Consider the following 15,619-nt stretch of genomic DNA (forward strand, 5'->3'; position numbering starts at 1 on the left):
AAACAACAACCAAAATATTTAAAAAACAGCTTTACTTATGTCTATATAGTGTCATAAATACAGTTCACTTTTTTAAATAGCCAAATAATAAAATCTTGATTTGTCAGCATTGTTTCACACCTGGAATAAAGACACAGTACTCATAGCTGCCACATAGCACATTACACCTTTTAGACACCTTGAAAAAACTCTAAAATAAAAATAAATAAAAGATTGTACACCCATCCAACAGTTCACTGGTTCATATGCTGTGTTCTCATTGGATGAGGAGTTGGTCAGCCGAGAGTACTGACTGCTCACTGGCACGTCTCCATGGCAACTAAATGGGGAGGTGACGGGACGGGATTAGAGGAGTCCGTCACGTTGAGCAGTTTTACGTGTTTGTCATTGGCTGATGTTGAGCAGCAGTTTACAGTTTGATTTGAGAGAAAGTAAGGAATCAACAGAGAGGAGCTACAGTGTTCACACTACCCATCCACAGAGAAAAGTCATGGTCACATGGCTGGGGTCGGCCTTTCACACACAATTTCTCTTCAAGTCTCCGACAGAGAGACTTATTTGCCCAGTCACACATACACACACACTCTTCATATTAAAGGATTCTCTCTATTCTAGGCTACATAGTGTCATACTGAAGGCGAGAGAGGCGAAAAGAGGAGAGGTAACAGCTACATAGTGTCAAAAGAGGAGGAGGAGGAGGAGGGAAAAGGAAAGAACAGGAGAAGAAGAGGCAAAGAGAGAAAAGTCTGGAATTGGACCCATGAACCTGTGAAGAGTCCTTGTAGAAACACACCGCCTCTTTAGTGAGACCCTCCCACTAACGATTCACACACTTACAGCAAAAGACACACAAAGGTCCGACACGGAGAGAAAGAAAGAGGAAGAGAAAGAGAACAGTCACTATCGAATACAGGGCATTGGGTTTCATACAGCAATTATATATTATTTTTCATATATATTTCCAATATATATATATATAATATTTCTATAAAAAACATAAGTCATCCATTTTATGTACATAGACGATAAATGAGTAATACCTTGCATAACCGGTAGAGGGGCAATGTGCAGTGGGATCTGCCATTTATACAAGTATTCATCATTCCCGAGTCCAAATCAATAACTTATCAGCTTTCTTTTAAATATTTTCTTTTTACACTAACCAACTTTTGCTTTGCCTTTGAGGCGATGACACTGGAAGATTGGTTTGGACTTGGCCATGTTGAGAGATTAGAACCAGGACAAGAACCCACAGCTGACACCAGGGGAGCAGGAGCACAACACCACAACAACAAGGCTACTGGGAGCACTGGGGTAAACTGGGAGAGACAGGGACGAGTCTCCTTTACAGCAGCGAGCGCAGCCAATGAGCACTCTCAAGAGTTCAAAGGTCAGAGTTGGCCTCTGTATTGCACGTGTCCGAAGGAGAGGTGAGAGGTGAAAGATGGGAGGCGAGGCCGGGCGACAAGAGGGGTGAAGACCCTTCCCCAGTGGCACCCGGGACTCCCTCTCCAGATTTGGCATATCACTCTCAAAAGGCCGCAAGCATGTGTCCATATAGGTAATGAGAATGCACTGGATAGAGAAAAAAAGACAAGGACAGTAAGAAGGAATGAAAGAACGTGAGAGAAAGATTTAATGTTTGCTTTGACCGTTTATAGTAAGATTGGAAATATGAATTACATTGCTGGAAGCCGATTAATGCCAACAATCTATATCTTATAAATATAATTCAATAAATCGTATAGCAACAATCAATATAAGGTTTTGCGCAGTTATTAAAGATATAATAAAAATCCTTTTATCAATTTGATTAATATGCCAAATATTTTCTTGATTAATTTGGTTTGAGAAGCAACAGAGCTTTTTGAGACCAATCCTAACTTATTCCCCTTGATTTTTACTTGAAAGATACATTATTAATGATTAATAGTTATTAGGAATAGATAGATAAACTAATCATTGCAGCTTTAATATCATGTAGCAATAAAAACACTGCACATGCTAATGTATAGTGGAATTACTGAGATGAACACCAGGGCTGAGCAGTAATTCAGAATTACCGTTTATAGACTTTGAACAAACCTATATCCTGTAAAATCATGATTGTGTGTAAAAACTCACATATTTCATCATCAAAAATCAGTACATAAGCCTGCGTCAGTAAAGTTAGTGTTCCTGCGTCATGCCACACCGCTGGGCAATGCTGGTTAAAAGCACACTAACCTGTACGTTTAGCAGTTTGAGGAAGTGTTTTGTTAGCTTACCTGTTAGCACTAGCGCTCCTGTTAGTAAGCAGACAGAAGTTAGCATGAGTAGGTCCGCACGGCCGAGGGGTCGAGTCTCGGTGAGGCCGGTGGTGGAGCTTGAGCAGATGTGGCACAGAGAGTTGGACAGAGAGGAACCAGCATGCAGTTAGTCAGTCAGGACAGGCGCAAAGAAGCACAACATAGCAAAATAAATTAGGTAGAAGAGCTGTTAGTATTGTAACACACCTTCAGACTGGAGCTGTTTCTTGGGCATCAAGTTCACAGAGGGCGGCATGGACATCGACGGCATGTGGAAGCCAGCAGGCAGCGTTTCCATAGAGCCCGCCATCATGCCCAGCCCCACCCCTCCCTCACGCGCCCGAAACCTCTTGCGCCACGATGGAGAGCGTCGAAAAGACTTGTCATCTCCACTCTACAGGGAAAGGGAGAAAGGCAAGGTCAAGCATTCCAACCTTTTTCAACAATATTTGATCAAAGCAGCAGCTTGAGAGGTCACCTCCTCTAGTCGACGGTCGGTCCCCAAGGCTAACAGGTTGTTGAACTCCCTCTCCAGTACCTGCCGTGCCTGAAAAACAGCACACACAATCTCTGTGAGACACAGAGACACTGTAAGCGTATCAAAGAGGGTCAGTAATGAGCACGAGCTAATGGCAAAATGTCAATGAAAGCTCTTGAAATACCTCGATTTAATAGAAGTACCTTCATGTTTTTAGTTGATCAGTATTTATGAAACCTCTGGGCAAGTCATCTGAAGCCTTTGACAGCGATTGAAAACAACTGAGGCCTCTTTATCAGAGAACGACTGATACAGAATCTGAGGCCGAAGTAAGAGTTGGCAGCATGAGGCCAGCACTGAGAAGAAATGCTGACTGCACACAAACTGCAGAGTCACCAAAAAATAAATCAACCAATCTCATAAAAACAACTGTGACTGTTGGAAGATGGACTGGTTGCAGAAAGCCCAAAAGGCCAGCCATAAGGTTACAGTCCTGGGAATTAAAAGTGTTGAATGGGAAGCAGGGTAAAGAGTGCTAAATCAAAGACCAGGATTGAGTAAGCAGTTTTGCATTTCCATCTCTAAGTCAAGAGGCTTTTTGGTTAGAGGCCTGAAATAATGTCAGAGGTTAACACAAACATTTTGTTCTATGAAATAAAATATGTCTAAAAACAACCCCATCTTTACATTTTTAGATTTAAAAGTGGGTGTTGATAAGTGTTTAATGAGACTACTAAACTTCATTGCGCTTAAAACAAGTCTTCTTTTAGCTTAGTGGTGGTTAGTTGACAATTCTGGTGCAATTACGCTTAAAGTGAAGATTATCCTGTTAAAAAAAATGTGATTCATAAACTCTTGTCCCCCACAGAGATTATGTTCTACTATTATCAAAAATGTAATTGTCATTTAAATGTAACTATTTATCATATTGGTATATTTCTTAAACATTTTAAATTATTTTTGAATCACTTTCTAACTGCATGTTGAGTGTCAACAGTGTTCCTGTATAACCACCTGTGTGTTCTGCATAGGGATCTGCAGGATGAGTGCGAGGCTGCTGTAGTCAAAGGTCTCGTCCAGAGAGAGGAGAGCTCCGTGGATGCCGCTCTCCAAAAGGTTGCCGTTATACTCCCTCAAACCAATGGACAGGACCCAATGGATCACCTGCTCATTGGTCCACACCAACACATCTAAAGAAAAGAGAGGGGCTAATACTCAAGGTATAATAATGTTTATACAATGTCAGCACAAATTATTATCAGCAAATCAGAGCAAATTCTATTAGAGTAAAGGAGCTAGAAAGAGAAAGAGAGAGAGACACATAAAGAGATAATGTTCATGTCCACATAGTGTCAACTCACTGGCACACTCCCTTTGTTCATAAAGCACAGCTGTCATCCAGCTTTCCAAGTTGGAACAGGCGGTGTTTGTGCATGTCTGTGTCGTTGTGTGTGTGTCTATGTGTGTGTGTGCGTAAACAGGGCAGGACTCTGATTTTAAATGACAGCTGAGTCAAGTTCATGAACAGAACTCAAGGTCAAAAGGGCAAGAGCGCTAGATAGATCTAAGTGTTTGTGTGTGGTGTGTGTGTGTGTGTGTGTGCGTGTGCGTGTGCGTGTGTGCGTGTGCGTGGACCACTCTTGGTATGTGGAGCTTTGGATCATAAGATTGTAGGCTTGCTTCAGCTGGCGTTTTGACAGTATGAGGTGCAGCTGTTTCAATGCTTAGGCCAAATGGACAATATCAGGCCAAACCACTAGGTGGTACTCTGGCCCGATGAGACTGTGGATGTTTGCAATCCTTTGCACTGTGTTTGAATTTGTATAAGTGTGTCTGCTTGCATTTGTGTCACTGTTTGTAACAGTGTGTTTGTAAAGTGTACCTTTCATCTCATGTTGGCTGTCCTCTCTCCGGCGATCCAGTTCTTTCCTGTCATAATTGAGTCTCTTCAAGCACATAATCCCATACTGCAGACTAGCCCTGGTACACACACACACACACACACACACACACACACACACACACACACACACACACACACACACACACACACAACACACACAACACACACACACACACACACACACACACACACACACACACACACACACACAACACACAAACATAGAAATACACACAAACATGAAGGAGCAAACAAGTTCACACACAAACATAGAAAAAGCACAAGCACATCATTAGCCTTCTCATCTCCATTGCTAATGTGTCCAGTTAACAGATGAAAGGGAAGCTGATCAAACGGCTGCTCAGCTACAGACCTATGGAAGCTGTCCACCATCTTGAGGTGGCTCCTAAGGTCCTTCTTGGTCAGGTGGTCCAGCATGCGTGCGTCAACCAGACACTCCATGAAGTAGGAGCGGTACTGAGGCAGGCCGAGGCTGGGCAGCCATTCATTCCCTATCCACTCATGATTCATGTCGCCATATGCCAGAGTCTACAGGGAGAGGAGGACATAATGTTACTCGTTTGTGAAACAGGAGAAGAGAGACTACTCTCTTTCAATATGTATTGTAAATACGTATATGGATGTGGGACTGTTGTACATAAAAAACAATATGCTTTGATGCTAAAAGCTACTGAAGTGGTAACACAGCCATTGCTTTAGAAAAGCTTTGACAGGAAAAGCACAGGTGTGAATTATAACATTGGAAACACTTTCTATGTTGGTGTTGCAGGTCAAGGTATACACTTTTTTTTCAGCACTATTGACATACATTTCCTTGGGGTTTTCTTTGTTTTTAACAGAACATTATCACTACTGGATAGGACATTAAAACATGAGCACCTCATCATTTTAAAGGCCTTGCACAGCCGCTAATGCTTTCAGTCATTCCCTCTCATTGGACCTCTGTTCAGATTTATGTTGGAAGTCACATAACTCTATGCACCAATAGGACGACATTTAGCCGTGTCAGAATAGGAAGACACGGCTTAAATCAATTAAATGAATGACGGCTTAATGCCATTTAGTTGCTTCTGTTTCATTGTCAAGGTCAACATGTGCGCTGTGAAAATGTCCCCCTTAAAATACAAAAGCATTTAATATAAGCCAATGACCTTTCTCACTGCACAGATTCGTTTTAAAGTTGATCAAGCACAGTTTGATCAAATGTTTGTACACATATTACATTTAAAGTTTATTAAGCACAGTTTGTACACATTTGCTGCCCTGAAAATAGCTCTTATCAGGTAGAAAATGTCTGTGTGAGGTGAAGTGACTACGTAGGGTTTTTTAACACGGATAAAACACACAACTGCCAAAATGTAGAAGGATTGCAATATGTCTCTACCAAACAACGTGATCAGCGTTTGTCTTGATTAAAGGCTCAGTTCACTGGAGAAAAAAATACATAATGACTAAGATAAATAGAATTTGGCCAACATTAAAACTGTTTTGGTTTCCGACCAATATTTTGTCTCCTCTGCTGCCTCTGTTTCCACTTTGCTGTGTGCAGAGCCTAATATTGACTGAGTTGGCGGCCCTCTCTTATTTAAATAACACATTTGAGTGTATCTCTGTGTGTGTGTGTGTGTGTGTGTGTGTGTGTGTGTGTGTGTGTGTGTGTGTGTGTGTGTGTGTGTAGAGTGTGTGGAGATAGATGTTAGCATACCAGCGACCTCACCTGTGCCCAGCTGCCCTCCTCATTGTCCTGAGTGGCAGCATGGTTAGAGACAATAACAAGTTCAGAGAGAGAGAGAGGGGATAACTAAAGATACACATATTGCACATTCAGGAAATACACCCACACAAAAAATCTCCAAAACTCATATCAATAAGTAATCGGTTATAACAGTTAAATCCGACGACCACATACAGATACCAGTACGAGCACAATAATGCGTTAGTGTGTGATATTGTGTGTATATAAAGGGGTCTTCTGGGAGATGACATGTGTGTCACGGTGGGGACAGTGTGAGGGTGAGAGAGTGTTGGATGGGGGGTATGGGAGGGGAGCACCCAGATGGTACTGACCGCTTTAGTGGAGGAAGCCAGGTTCTCCATCTCTTCATGAGTCACCCACACATTTCCGGAGGACTGCTCAGAGGACGAAAACACACACCCGAACACACACATGCGTACAAAAGCAAGTGTGTATTTTCACACAAACCGTCCCCCATGTGCACACACACCCGCAAAGACACACACACACACACACATGCACACGCATGCACACACACACACACACACACACACACACACACACACACACACACACACACACACACACACACACACACACACCACACACACACACACACACACACACACACACACACACACACACACACACAGACAAACATTGTGTTGAGTGATGCCAAGGGAGGGAGTGTATTTCAGGCAGGTAGCTTGTAGCTATATGTGGCACTTTGTGTGTGTGTCTGTTTCCCACAGATCCACATGCAATTTATGGCAGCGGAAGAGTCTGTGGTCTGAACAAAAAAAAGCAACACAGAGTGAAGAGTCCTCACCCCAGGGTGCAGAGTGAAGCTGACAGTGGAGGATGTTTTGAGTGTTTTGTGTAGGGTAATGTGATCATATTCACAATCCTTGGATTACATTTGTGTGTAACTCCATGTGCTCATTTATTTTCCGGCTGTTTGTGTATGCAGATGTGTATTTGTTCATATTATTTTACCGTTCTGGAGGTAAGGGGTGCAGAGGGGCTGGTGAGGGAAACCATTTCCTGGATGGCCAAGCGCAGTTTGAGTCGGTGCAGAGGGTTGCTGATGCCAATCTCCCTCTGAATCTCTGTGTCAGACAGAGCTGACATCACGGCTCCGCTCTTCACGTTGGCACGACATGCTGCCACATACCACGCTGGCATTCCCACCCACAGCTGGTGAGTCATCAAGATATTCAACGTCACCAATATTGTCGCCATAAAAGGTCAGATAGAAAGGGGAAGGGGCTGCAGATCAGGCTGTGATGACTGTATTTATCTTACTTATTAGATGTAGTAGCATAATACCTGACATAAAGAAAGCAAGACAGAGGCAGGTTTTGTAAAAATGTATGGTTAGTAGATATAAGCAGATTGGAGGAGTACCTCTAGCCAGGAGACGACAGTAGGGCCGTCCCAATGAGCAAATGGCAGGCCTCTTTTCCTGGCGTCTTCCAGAAGCTCGTGTCTACCAAGAGAAGTGAGACATAAGAGAGAAAACGTTTGGTGAACATAACTAAATTAACAAAAACACAGAAAGAAAGGAAGCTTTTACTTTTTCTTCATCCTGCGATCCCTCTCAGCCTGCGTGCCCAGTTTTCCCAGAGTCATAGTGTCACCGATGCCCATGTCAAAGTCTGGAAAACAGCGCAACAGTGTTCAATTGTATCTCTACATACAAAACACACATTGTCTGAATGTCGGCTTGACTATGGGATACCGTTAGTATTATGAAATGTACCTGTTAAGGCCGGTAGAGGCTGAACCTCCCTGCACACAGCAGCAGTCTGCTCCATTCGACCCTTCTCCTTCTTCCCAAACAGTCGGCCAATAGATGACTTGATGCCTTTCTTCTGCTTGCTGCAAGCAGTTAAAACAGATAAAGTTGTATAACGCTAAAATCTTCCAAATGTGTTGTTAAAAAGTGGACCCATAAAATAACCTGACAGCAAGTCTGTACCAAGTCTGTACCAAGTCTGTGTGTGTGTGTGTGTGTGTGTGTGTGTGTGTGTGTACCCTCTGCCGTCCTCTAGACTGCCGGTGAACTGGGCGAAATTGGTTTCTAGCCGTAAACTTCGGGGGGACGAGGGGGGCGATGTCTCACACTTGATAGTAGCTTTGTCCACTTCAACCGGAGACTAGAAGAGTCAGACAAGAAACTCAGCTCAGTCAAAAGAGCCACAGTTGGACTAAAAAAACTTCAGCTGTATTTGCAAACTCACCGCTACTTTCCTGCGGTGTTTCCTCAAGTCGCTTGGCTGTAAAAAACAAAACAACATCCAGTTACTGATACATCTTTTTTATTACAATGAACACACTGCTGTATGACATGCAGAGCTCTGACCAGAGTCATGATGCCTAGATGGTGGCTGGCGTTGCGCGAGTGGTGTTTAGGTGTGGAGTGGCCACTGGTGGGGGGGGAGGAGGAGGATGCCAGGGACTGGGCGGTGGCGGAGTTGGGCAGCGCCCGGGGTCGCAGCGTCACGTTGAGGCCGTCCATGCTGCCACTGTTCACACGAGACTCAATCTCGTCAGAGCGCAGGTCTGCTGACTCCCTCTCCACCTGGATCATCCTGCACACATTCACAGTTAACAGACATCCCATCTCTTTAACAACACACCCCTTGGATTTCTGTGATAATGAATGAATAAGTATAACACTACTTATGTGGAATCAAATGTATTTTCTATGTTTGTGTTTTTTTATCTCCAATTGTTAAATTTTTGAACGCATATTTCTTTGGAGCAATAATTATTTTGATATTGTATTTTGATAATACATGTTACTTTGTATGTCTGGATTCATCCTATAATTGTTAATGTTTCCAATAATGATGATTATTATTCTTTTTTTAAGTGTTTTTATTAATAATGATTGGTTTGGATTTTTAATTGTCACTTGTAGAAATTGTATTTTTTATGTTAAACTATTCTTAAAAAAAAAAAGATCTTGAGAAATACTGCATTTTTAAAAATATCTATTTATAGCAGTATTTCTTTCTCCCAGGGAGTCTGGCTCCTCTGCAGCATAATCAGCATGTATTTGCATCTCCTCACCAGAAGCATATTCTGAGGTGTCACACAAGGACCTTTATTACTGTAAACTGCAATAAACAGCATCCTCTTCCAGCAGGAATCAAACTGAAGAATGAAGAGTCGTATCGATGTGCTATCATCCTGATCTAATGCCACTATCAGCTGTTGGCCGTCTTTATATTGCTGCAGTATCAACATTTCCCTTTTCTTGTAATTATTAGTTGTACTATCTTGAATACTTTGTTCTCCCTTTATCTGTATCCTGTTTCTCGCTGCTGCACTGACCCACTTTCCCCATGGGGATCATGAAACTGTCATGTGCTGTAATATAATGTGCCTGTGCTTTGTCACCTTATCTCTTCATTGATAGCATCGAGCTGCTCCTGCAGCATGAGAGCCAGAGTCTGAGCGTCAGATTGCCCGCTGGGGGAAAGCAGGGTGGAGCTGACGTCATCATCCATGTCAGACTCTGCTTCGATGTCGCTGCCGAGGAGGTGGCTGACGCTGCCGCGGAGAGACGGGTAGTCCTGTTCAAACACAGCGCACACCTGGAAAAACAAACACATGCGCTTTAACATCTGTAGATGAAGTCCCCATCTTAGATACACCTACACTGCATTGATCATGAATACATTTAATAATGCATACATTTAAAAATAGACATAAGGTAGGAAATATGTGGCCAGATGTGAGAAGACATGGATGAATAGGAAACTTACATCAGACAGCATGTCCATGGCAGCAGGTGAAAGAGAGACAGAGAGACAGAGAGGTTAGTAGAGAATGGCAAGTTAGGTAGCCAAGCACTTATTAGCAAAGCGGACATGCACTTAGATAAAGCATGTGGTTAGAAGAAGAATAGTTTACACATGATCTTATGTAAGTCATCTGCTTAGTGTATGTGTATGTGAGGAAGTGCAGGGTTGTTTTGGCCTGATAAAGACATCAGTAACACCTTGTTTGGGTCGTCTCTCAGCGCTGACATTCTGCCCTTCTGAGCCCTCCTGATCACAGTTGTGCTGTAGTGGCCATCTTGGCCCTCCACCACAGAGAAGCGAAGGTCGCTGGCGCTTCCAAGGTGAGACCTGAGATAATCACACAACAGCTTTCCATCAATAATGTACACAGCGGCATTTTTCAGAGTGTGTATATGAGAGAGCATGCTAAGAGGTGTACTGTGTGTGTGTGTGTGTGTACCGAGAGTGAGACACATCTCCAAATGCTCCACTGCGGCGTTTCAAGTGGTCGATTTCATTTCTCAACTTCTCAATCTCTCCAATCAGCCGCTCCTGAGGGAGAGATGGACATTGTGGGCCATTTATTCAAATGTCCTTCTTAAAGTGTAACTTAAGCAAAACTCCACTTCACTGCATTATTTGTATGAAAGGGGGGAGGGGGGGGCTGAACCAGGAGTTGCTCAATTATAGTACATGTCCTGGCCTCTGATCAGAGGGTCTTAAAATACATTTCTGATATACATTTCAAGTACCAACCAGTCAAATGTATTTTAGAATTGGTCTTGCAAGATTCAGGTTTCATTTATTTTTATAAAATAGGAGGTGGACTGAAATTATATAAAAGTGTGCCCTTTTTATTCATTGTAGTTATACTATCTGGTGTGGATTTTGATTCATTGTGTCCGTGATATGACAGCTATTGAAAGGAAATAAGCATTTAAAGAAGAAGCTGAAGAATCTTAAAACAATATACACATAAAAAAGAAAATGGCCCAAAATCCAATTAATGAAGTTGTGTGTCCTATTTATCCAGTGCAGTAATAATATCTGGTAAAGTGTATTAGTGTATTAATACATTGCTTAATTGATTTCAAATAATTGGATCAAGGGATAAGAAAGCTATTGAAAGAAAATGAGCCGTTTAACTTAAATAAATGCTACTTTTTCATTAAAATATAAGAAAATAAAACGAGGAGTGTCCCACTCGTCCAGGGCAGTATTACAATGCTGCATTGGTTTGGAGTCACTGGAGATACTTCTACTTTTCAATGATTAGTTCATTCATTTGAGTCGTACTGACCCGGGTGTGGTGGAATTCTTCAAGCTGTTTCTGGCAGTTTTCAAGATCCTGAATGAGGGAGTTCTAGACAAAGGAAACCATGAAAGAGCGTCAAAACAATCTGTGTTACCAAGTACAACATATGCTGCACTGTATATTCATTTATTCTGAGTGGCAATAAGATCTGCAATATGAGCTGCTGCTCAGATGAATGTATGTTCACAGGCCTTGCCTTGTCCTCCAGGGCAGCCATGCGTTCTTTCAAATGGAGCTGCAGTCTCTCGTTGGACTCGGTGAGCAGACGATCCACGGTGTCAGACAGGCGCTTGTTGTGCTCCTCATTCATCTTCTCTCTCTGACGAGCCTGGTGAGAGAACCAGACGAGGGGGCGGAATGACTTCAACAAATGCTCTCTTTTGACACAGACTCCATTTGGATGTATTTATGCAGCTAATCAAGCATGGATTAAAGGATAAAGGATGTATTTAGCCCTAGATCACCAGCTGCCAGGTATAGGTCCTCTTGGCCAACAAAGGAACTCACAGCCAGAATGATTTAATTACAGTAATTTACGTGACGATGAAAAAGGGTTAAATGCCTTCCCTTACATGAGAAGTGCTGGGCTTAAATATGCATTCCACAGTAATTCTAATCAAATTAACACACACTTACACACATATGTATCCTCAAAAAGCCCTTCTGACTAAATATAGCAAATGATAATAAATGATATCACACAGGAAGTGAAAGAAATGTGCCTTGCGTGAATTATTCAGTCTAAAGATAGCAGCCAATCAGTGTTGTGGGGTGGTCAGTTGCAGCAAGAAATGTGTACTCAGTTCAAATTCATGCAACAATGCACCGGGAAAATTGAGAGCTCTTCACATGTGTGTCCATCCTGTGTGTGTGTGTGTGTGTGTGTGTGTGTGACGTTACGTATATGCATGAAGGAGCACAGAGCCATGACTCAAGGCGTCCAACTAATGTGAAGCATCAGCTCACACACACAGAGAGGTCAGAGAATCCCTGCAGGGCTGGTGCACGCACACACACACACACACATGCACACACACACACACACACACACACACACACACACACACACACACACCCTTCCCAGTTCTTGGTTCTTCTCCTCCAGTTGTGACTCCAGCTGTCTGAGCCGCTCCTCCACGTTGCCATGGCGCTCCTCAGCCTGCAGGGGGAGACACTTACATGTAAGTACAACTGCCACTAGAAGCTCTGTAACTGTGCTCAATGTCCACCTGCATCAATGCTTTGTGTATGTAAATAACTAGGGATGTAACGATACCAAAAACTCACGGTACGATAATATCGCGATAACAAGTCCACGGTACGGTATTTATCGCGATATTGAATAATACAAATAAAAAATCAATTTTTTTTTTTCAATAAAAAATGTTTTTACTCGGAAAATGTTTCTTTATTACATAATAAATCTGATTTGTCCAGCCTTTTAGTAGGATAGCAGTATTTTAAAGTGTCAAAAACAAAGTGACAGTAACAGACTGGAACAAGAAAACCAGTGTTTTTGTACCTATAGTAGGCCTACTACCAAACAAAGTAGGCATTTTCTTTGTGCCACTGCATCTCACAAATAAACAAGGACATTTAATAATCAGATCCTGCAATAAAATAAATCAAGTTTCACTTTAGTTTTTCAAGTAACTCAACTCAAACTCACTAGTCACTCACTCGGCATCATCAGACAGGTTTTTAGGAATATGAGAATGTCCACATTTCCAGGTATTTATAAGCTGGGATGTTTGGGCATTTACAATATCCCCTGCTCTGGAAAAAACTCTCTCGCTTGGTACTGATGTTGCTGGGACAGCAGTGGTCGCGTTAACCGAATATTTTATTTAACAATGACGGAAAAATCTGAAAGCAGTCCGTCATTTTGACAGATTAGAACAAACTCGGAACAGCGCCAACGTTTCCCCCCAGCGAGGCTCTGGTGTTATGCCGTGTTATGCATGCCCTCCAAAAGGAAATGATATAGTTTCCAAACCGTACTTTGCCGTACAGATCAATACATGTCTGGGAGGTTTTGCTTTACGCTGTGCACGCTCCCGCGAGGTGCATGCACACACGTTGACAGTTCACGAGCGTGCTCTCTTGTGAACAGTTCAGACCCGACGGGTAATAAGCATTATTTTTACTGGGGGGACGCTATTTTAATTAGGTCATCCCAAACAATGCCACACAAGTGCGCACAAGCGCAGTGCACTCACAAAACGGGCAGACAGGTCCACAGAAACTACCGGTATGCTTAGTCCTACTTTAGTTACTTGTATTTTTTTTTGTACTCCTTAATTTCTATACGTTTTTGACGAAATAAATGCCATTATTATATTGATGCTAATGATGATGCACGGGAGGGCTACTCTCCCCATAAGCTATACTTCAGCCCTCCCGCTTCTACTAATTTTGTTCATTTGTGTGTATGAATTATACGTTTTTGTATGATTTTAGTAGAATAAATTTTAAAAAAAAATTAAAAAAAAGTTACTGTAGGCTACTGCAAAAAGCAGACGGCGCTGTGCTCAACACCCACACGGACTCAAAACCATGGACACACTGGCACATACGTTACATAAACAATGTATAGGCCTAAATTGCATAAGATGCAACTAAGCAGACAGCGCTGCTTCTCTCTCTCTATCTCCACTTTCAAAATCTATTTAAAACTCATAACAAACAAACAAAATTCCCAAAGTTGTCCTGAAATTAACTTATTAAATAAACAAAACGAAAAATATATATAGCCTACTAATGCAAACATTGAATCTGGACTTGAAATTATTCTGATTAGGCCTAGCCTACATTGCAAATAAGCATGACAGCGCTGCTTTTCACACACACACACACACACACACACACACACACACACACACACACACACACACACACACACACACACACACACACACACACACACACACACACACACACACACACACACACACACACACACACACACAGCGTTTTGAAGACTGATAAATCCGAAATGGATGAACAAACTTTGCAGCCCAGTTTCCCAGCTTTGCAGTCTATCCACGGGTATGTCTCTTGTTTCCTCCGCCACATCTCCTCCGTACACACCTCTGGGAAAGGTGAGCTTGACCCACGTCTTTCGGCGGCTCTTCTGATGATGTACTGTAGTACTAGTAGCAGCTTCACTTGTAGCTTCGGTGCTGCTAGCCTCTTTCTTCTTGTGAATTATATTCTTTTTAGAAAAGAAGTCAAGTAAAAATTTTTTGCCTGCCATTATAGAGCTTTTTCGTTAGCGTTCTTGAGGGAAAGAGCTGCCGCAAAACCGGCGGGGTCACGATCGTGATGATGAATCATAATTCTTTAAGGAAATCGTTTTTATTTTGTATTATGTTTTTGTCATTATTACAACAAACTTGCAACTGATAAGACTGGCAATGATTTTATATTTATTAGACTATTAAAAAAAAGATCATGCTCCAAATAAGTGGGGGTACGGCGTACCCCCGCGTCCAACGCCCACTACACCACTAGCAATAAGGGATTATGACGGACATTTTACGATCCTGTCTGTCAAAATGACGGACAGCGAAAAAGTCTAACGCCACCTCAGTGGGATGGAGAGATATGCTTTGGCCATGGGTGACAGCTGTGGGTCAAACTGTGCATTGTCTCTCCACCACTAAAAAACAATACCGTTTTTGCCAAGAAGGTGAGGCTTATTGACAGGGCGAGATATAAATATACTGTTGGTACTTGTCAATGTCTCTAGGTGTGTAAATGTAGCACTGTAACGATGTCCTTTTGTGTTCTGTTGTTTTATGTTCATGTTGTAACCTACTTGCTGCCATGTTGGACAGGTCTCTCTTGAAAAAGAGATCGATGATCTCAATGGGACCACCTGCTTAAATAAAGGTTTAAAACAAAAAAAAGTGTTTTAAATATTTAAATAAAAAAAGAAAATCGCGGTAGATTTTGTCAGTCTCACGACGGTATTGGGACGTTTATTTACCGCAATACCGCGATATTCAGTATATCGTTACATCACTATAAATAACTGATGCTCATCTTATTGCATCTGCATCCTTTGACTATGGTTTCTACAT

The 15,619-nt window shown here is 42.2% G+C and overlaps 1 protein-coding gene across 9 annotated transcripts in view; it reads right to left on the reverse strand.

Moving 5' to 3' along the window:
- Positions 1–15: 15 nt before the first annotated feature.
- Positions 16–15,619, reverse strand: part of ppfia4 (PTPRF interacting protein alpha 4) — a 60,472-nt gene continuing 44,868 nt past the window's right edge. For 4 of the 9 annotated variants that reach the window (XM_034218354.1, XM_034218349.1, XM_034218356.1 and 1 more), the window contains 22 exons: positions 12,610–12,693; positions 11,731–11,862; positions 11,520–11,582; positions 10,680–10,771; positions 10,438–10,567; positions 9,834–10,030; positions 8,791–9,019; positions 8,669–8,704; positions 8,463–8,584; positions 8,188–8,306; positions 8,002–8,083; positions 7,833–7,914; positions 7,422–7,622; positions 6,758–6,820; positions 6,396–6,434; positions 5,043–5,218; positions 4,649–4,746; positions 3,781–3,956; positions 2,767–2,835; positions 2,496–2,682; positions 2,268–2,365; positions 16–1,575 (listed from right to left, as the gene is read on the reverse strand). In XM_034218354.1, coding sequence (XP_034074245.1) covers positions 2,307–2,365; positions 2,496–2,682; positions 2,767–2,835; positions 3,781–3,956; positions 4,649–4,746; positions 5,043–5,218; positions 6,396–6,434; positions 6,758–6,820; positions 7,422–7,622; positions 7,833–7,914; positions 8,002–8,083; positions 8,188–8,306; positions 8,463–8,584; positions 8,669–8,704; positions 8,791–9,019; positions 9,834–10,030; positions 10,438–10,567; positions 10,680–10,771; positions 11,520–11,582; positions 11,731–11,862; positions 12,610–12,693 — 2,436 coding nt within the window. In that variant the 3' untranslated portion in view covers positions 16–1,575; positions 2,268–2,306. Of the gene's footprint in view, positions 1,576–2,267; positions 2,366–2,495; positions 2,683–2,766; positions 2,836–3,780; positions 3,957–4,648; positions 4,747–5,042; positions 5,219–6,395; positions 6,435–6,757; positions 6,821–7,421; positions 7,623–7,832; positions 7,915–8,001; positions 8,084–8,187; positions 8,307–8,462; positions 8,585–8,668; positions 8,705–8,790; positions 9,020–9,833; positions 10,031–10,437; positions 10,568–10,679; positions 10,772–11,519; positions 11,583–11,730; positions 11,863–12,609; positions 12,694–15,619 lie in introns of those variants that run through there. The other 5 variants (XM_034218358.1, XM_034218351.1, XM_034218355.1 and 2 more) reach the window with 5 other exon arrangements.

This window comes from Gymnodraco acuticeps, unplaced genomic scaffold (assembly GCF_902827175.1).
Source record: "Gymnodraco acuticeps unplaced genomic scaffold, fGymAcu1.1, whole genome shotgun sequence".
NCBI lineage: Eukaryota > Metazoa > Chordata > Actinopteri > Perciformes > Bathydraconidae > Gymnodraco > Gymnodraco acuticeps.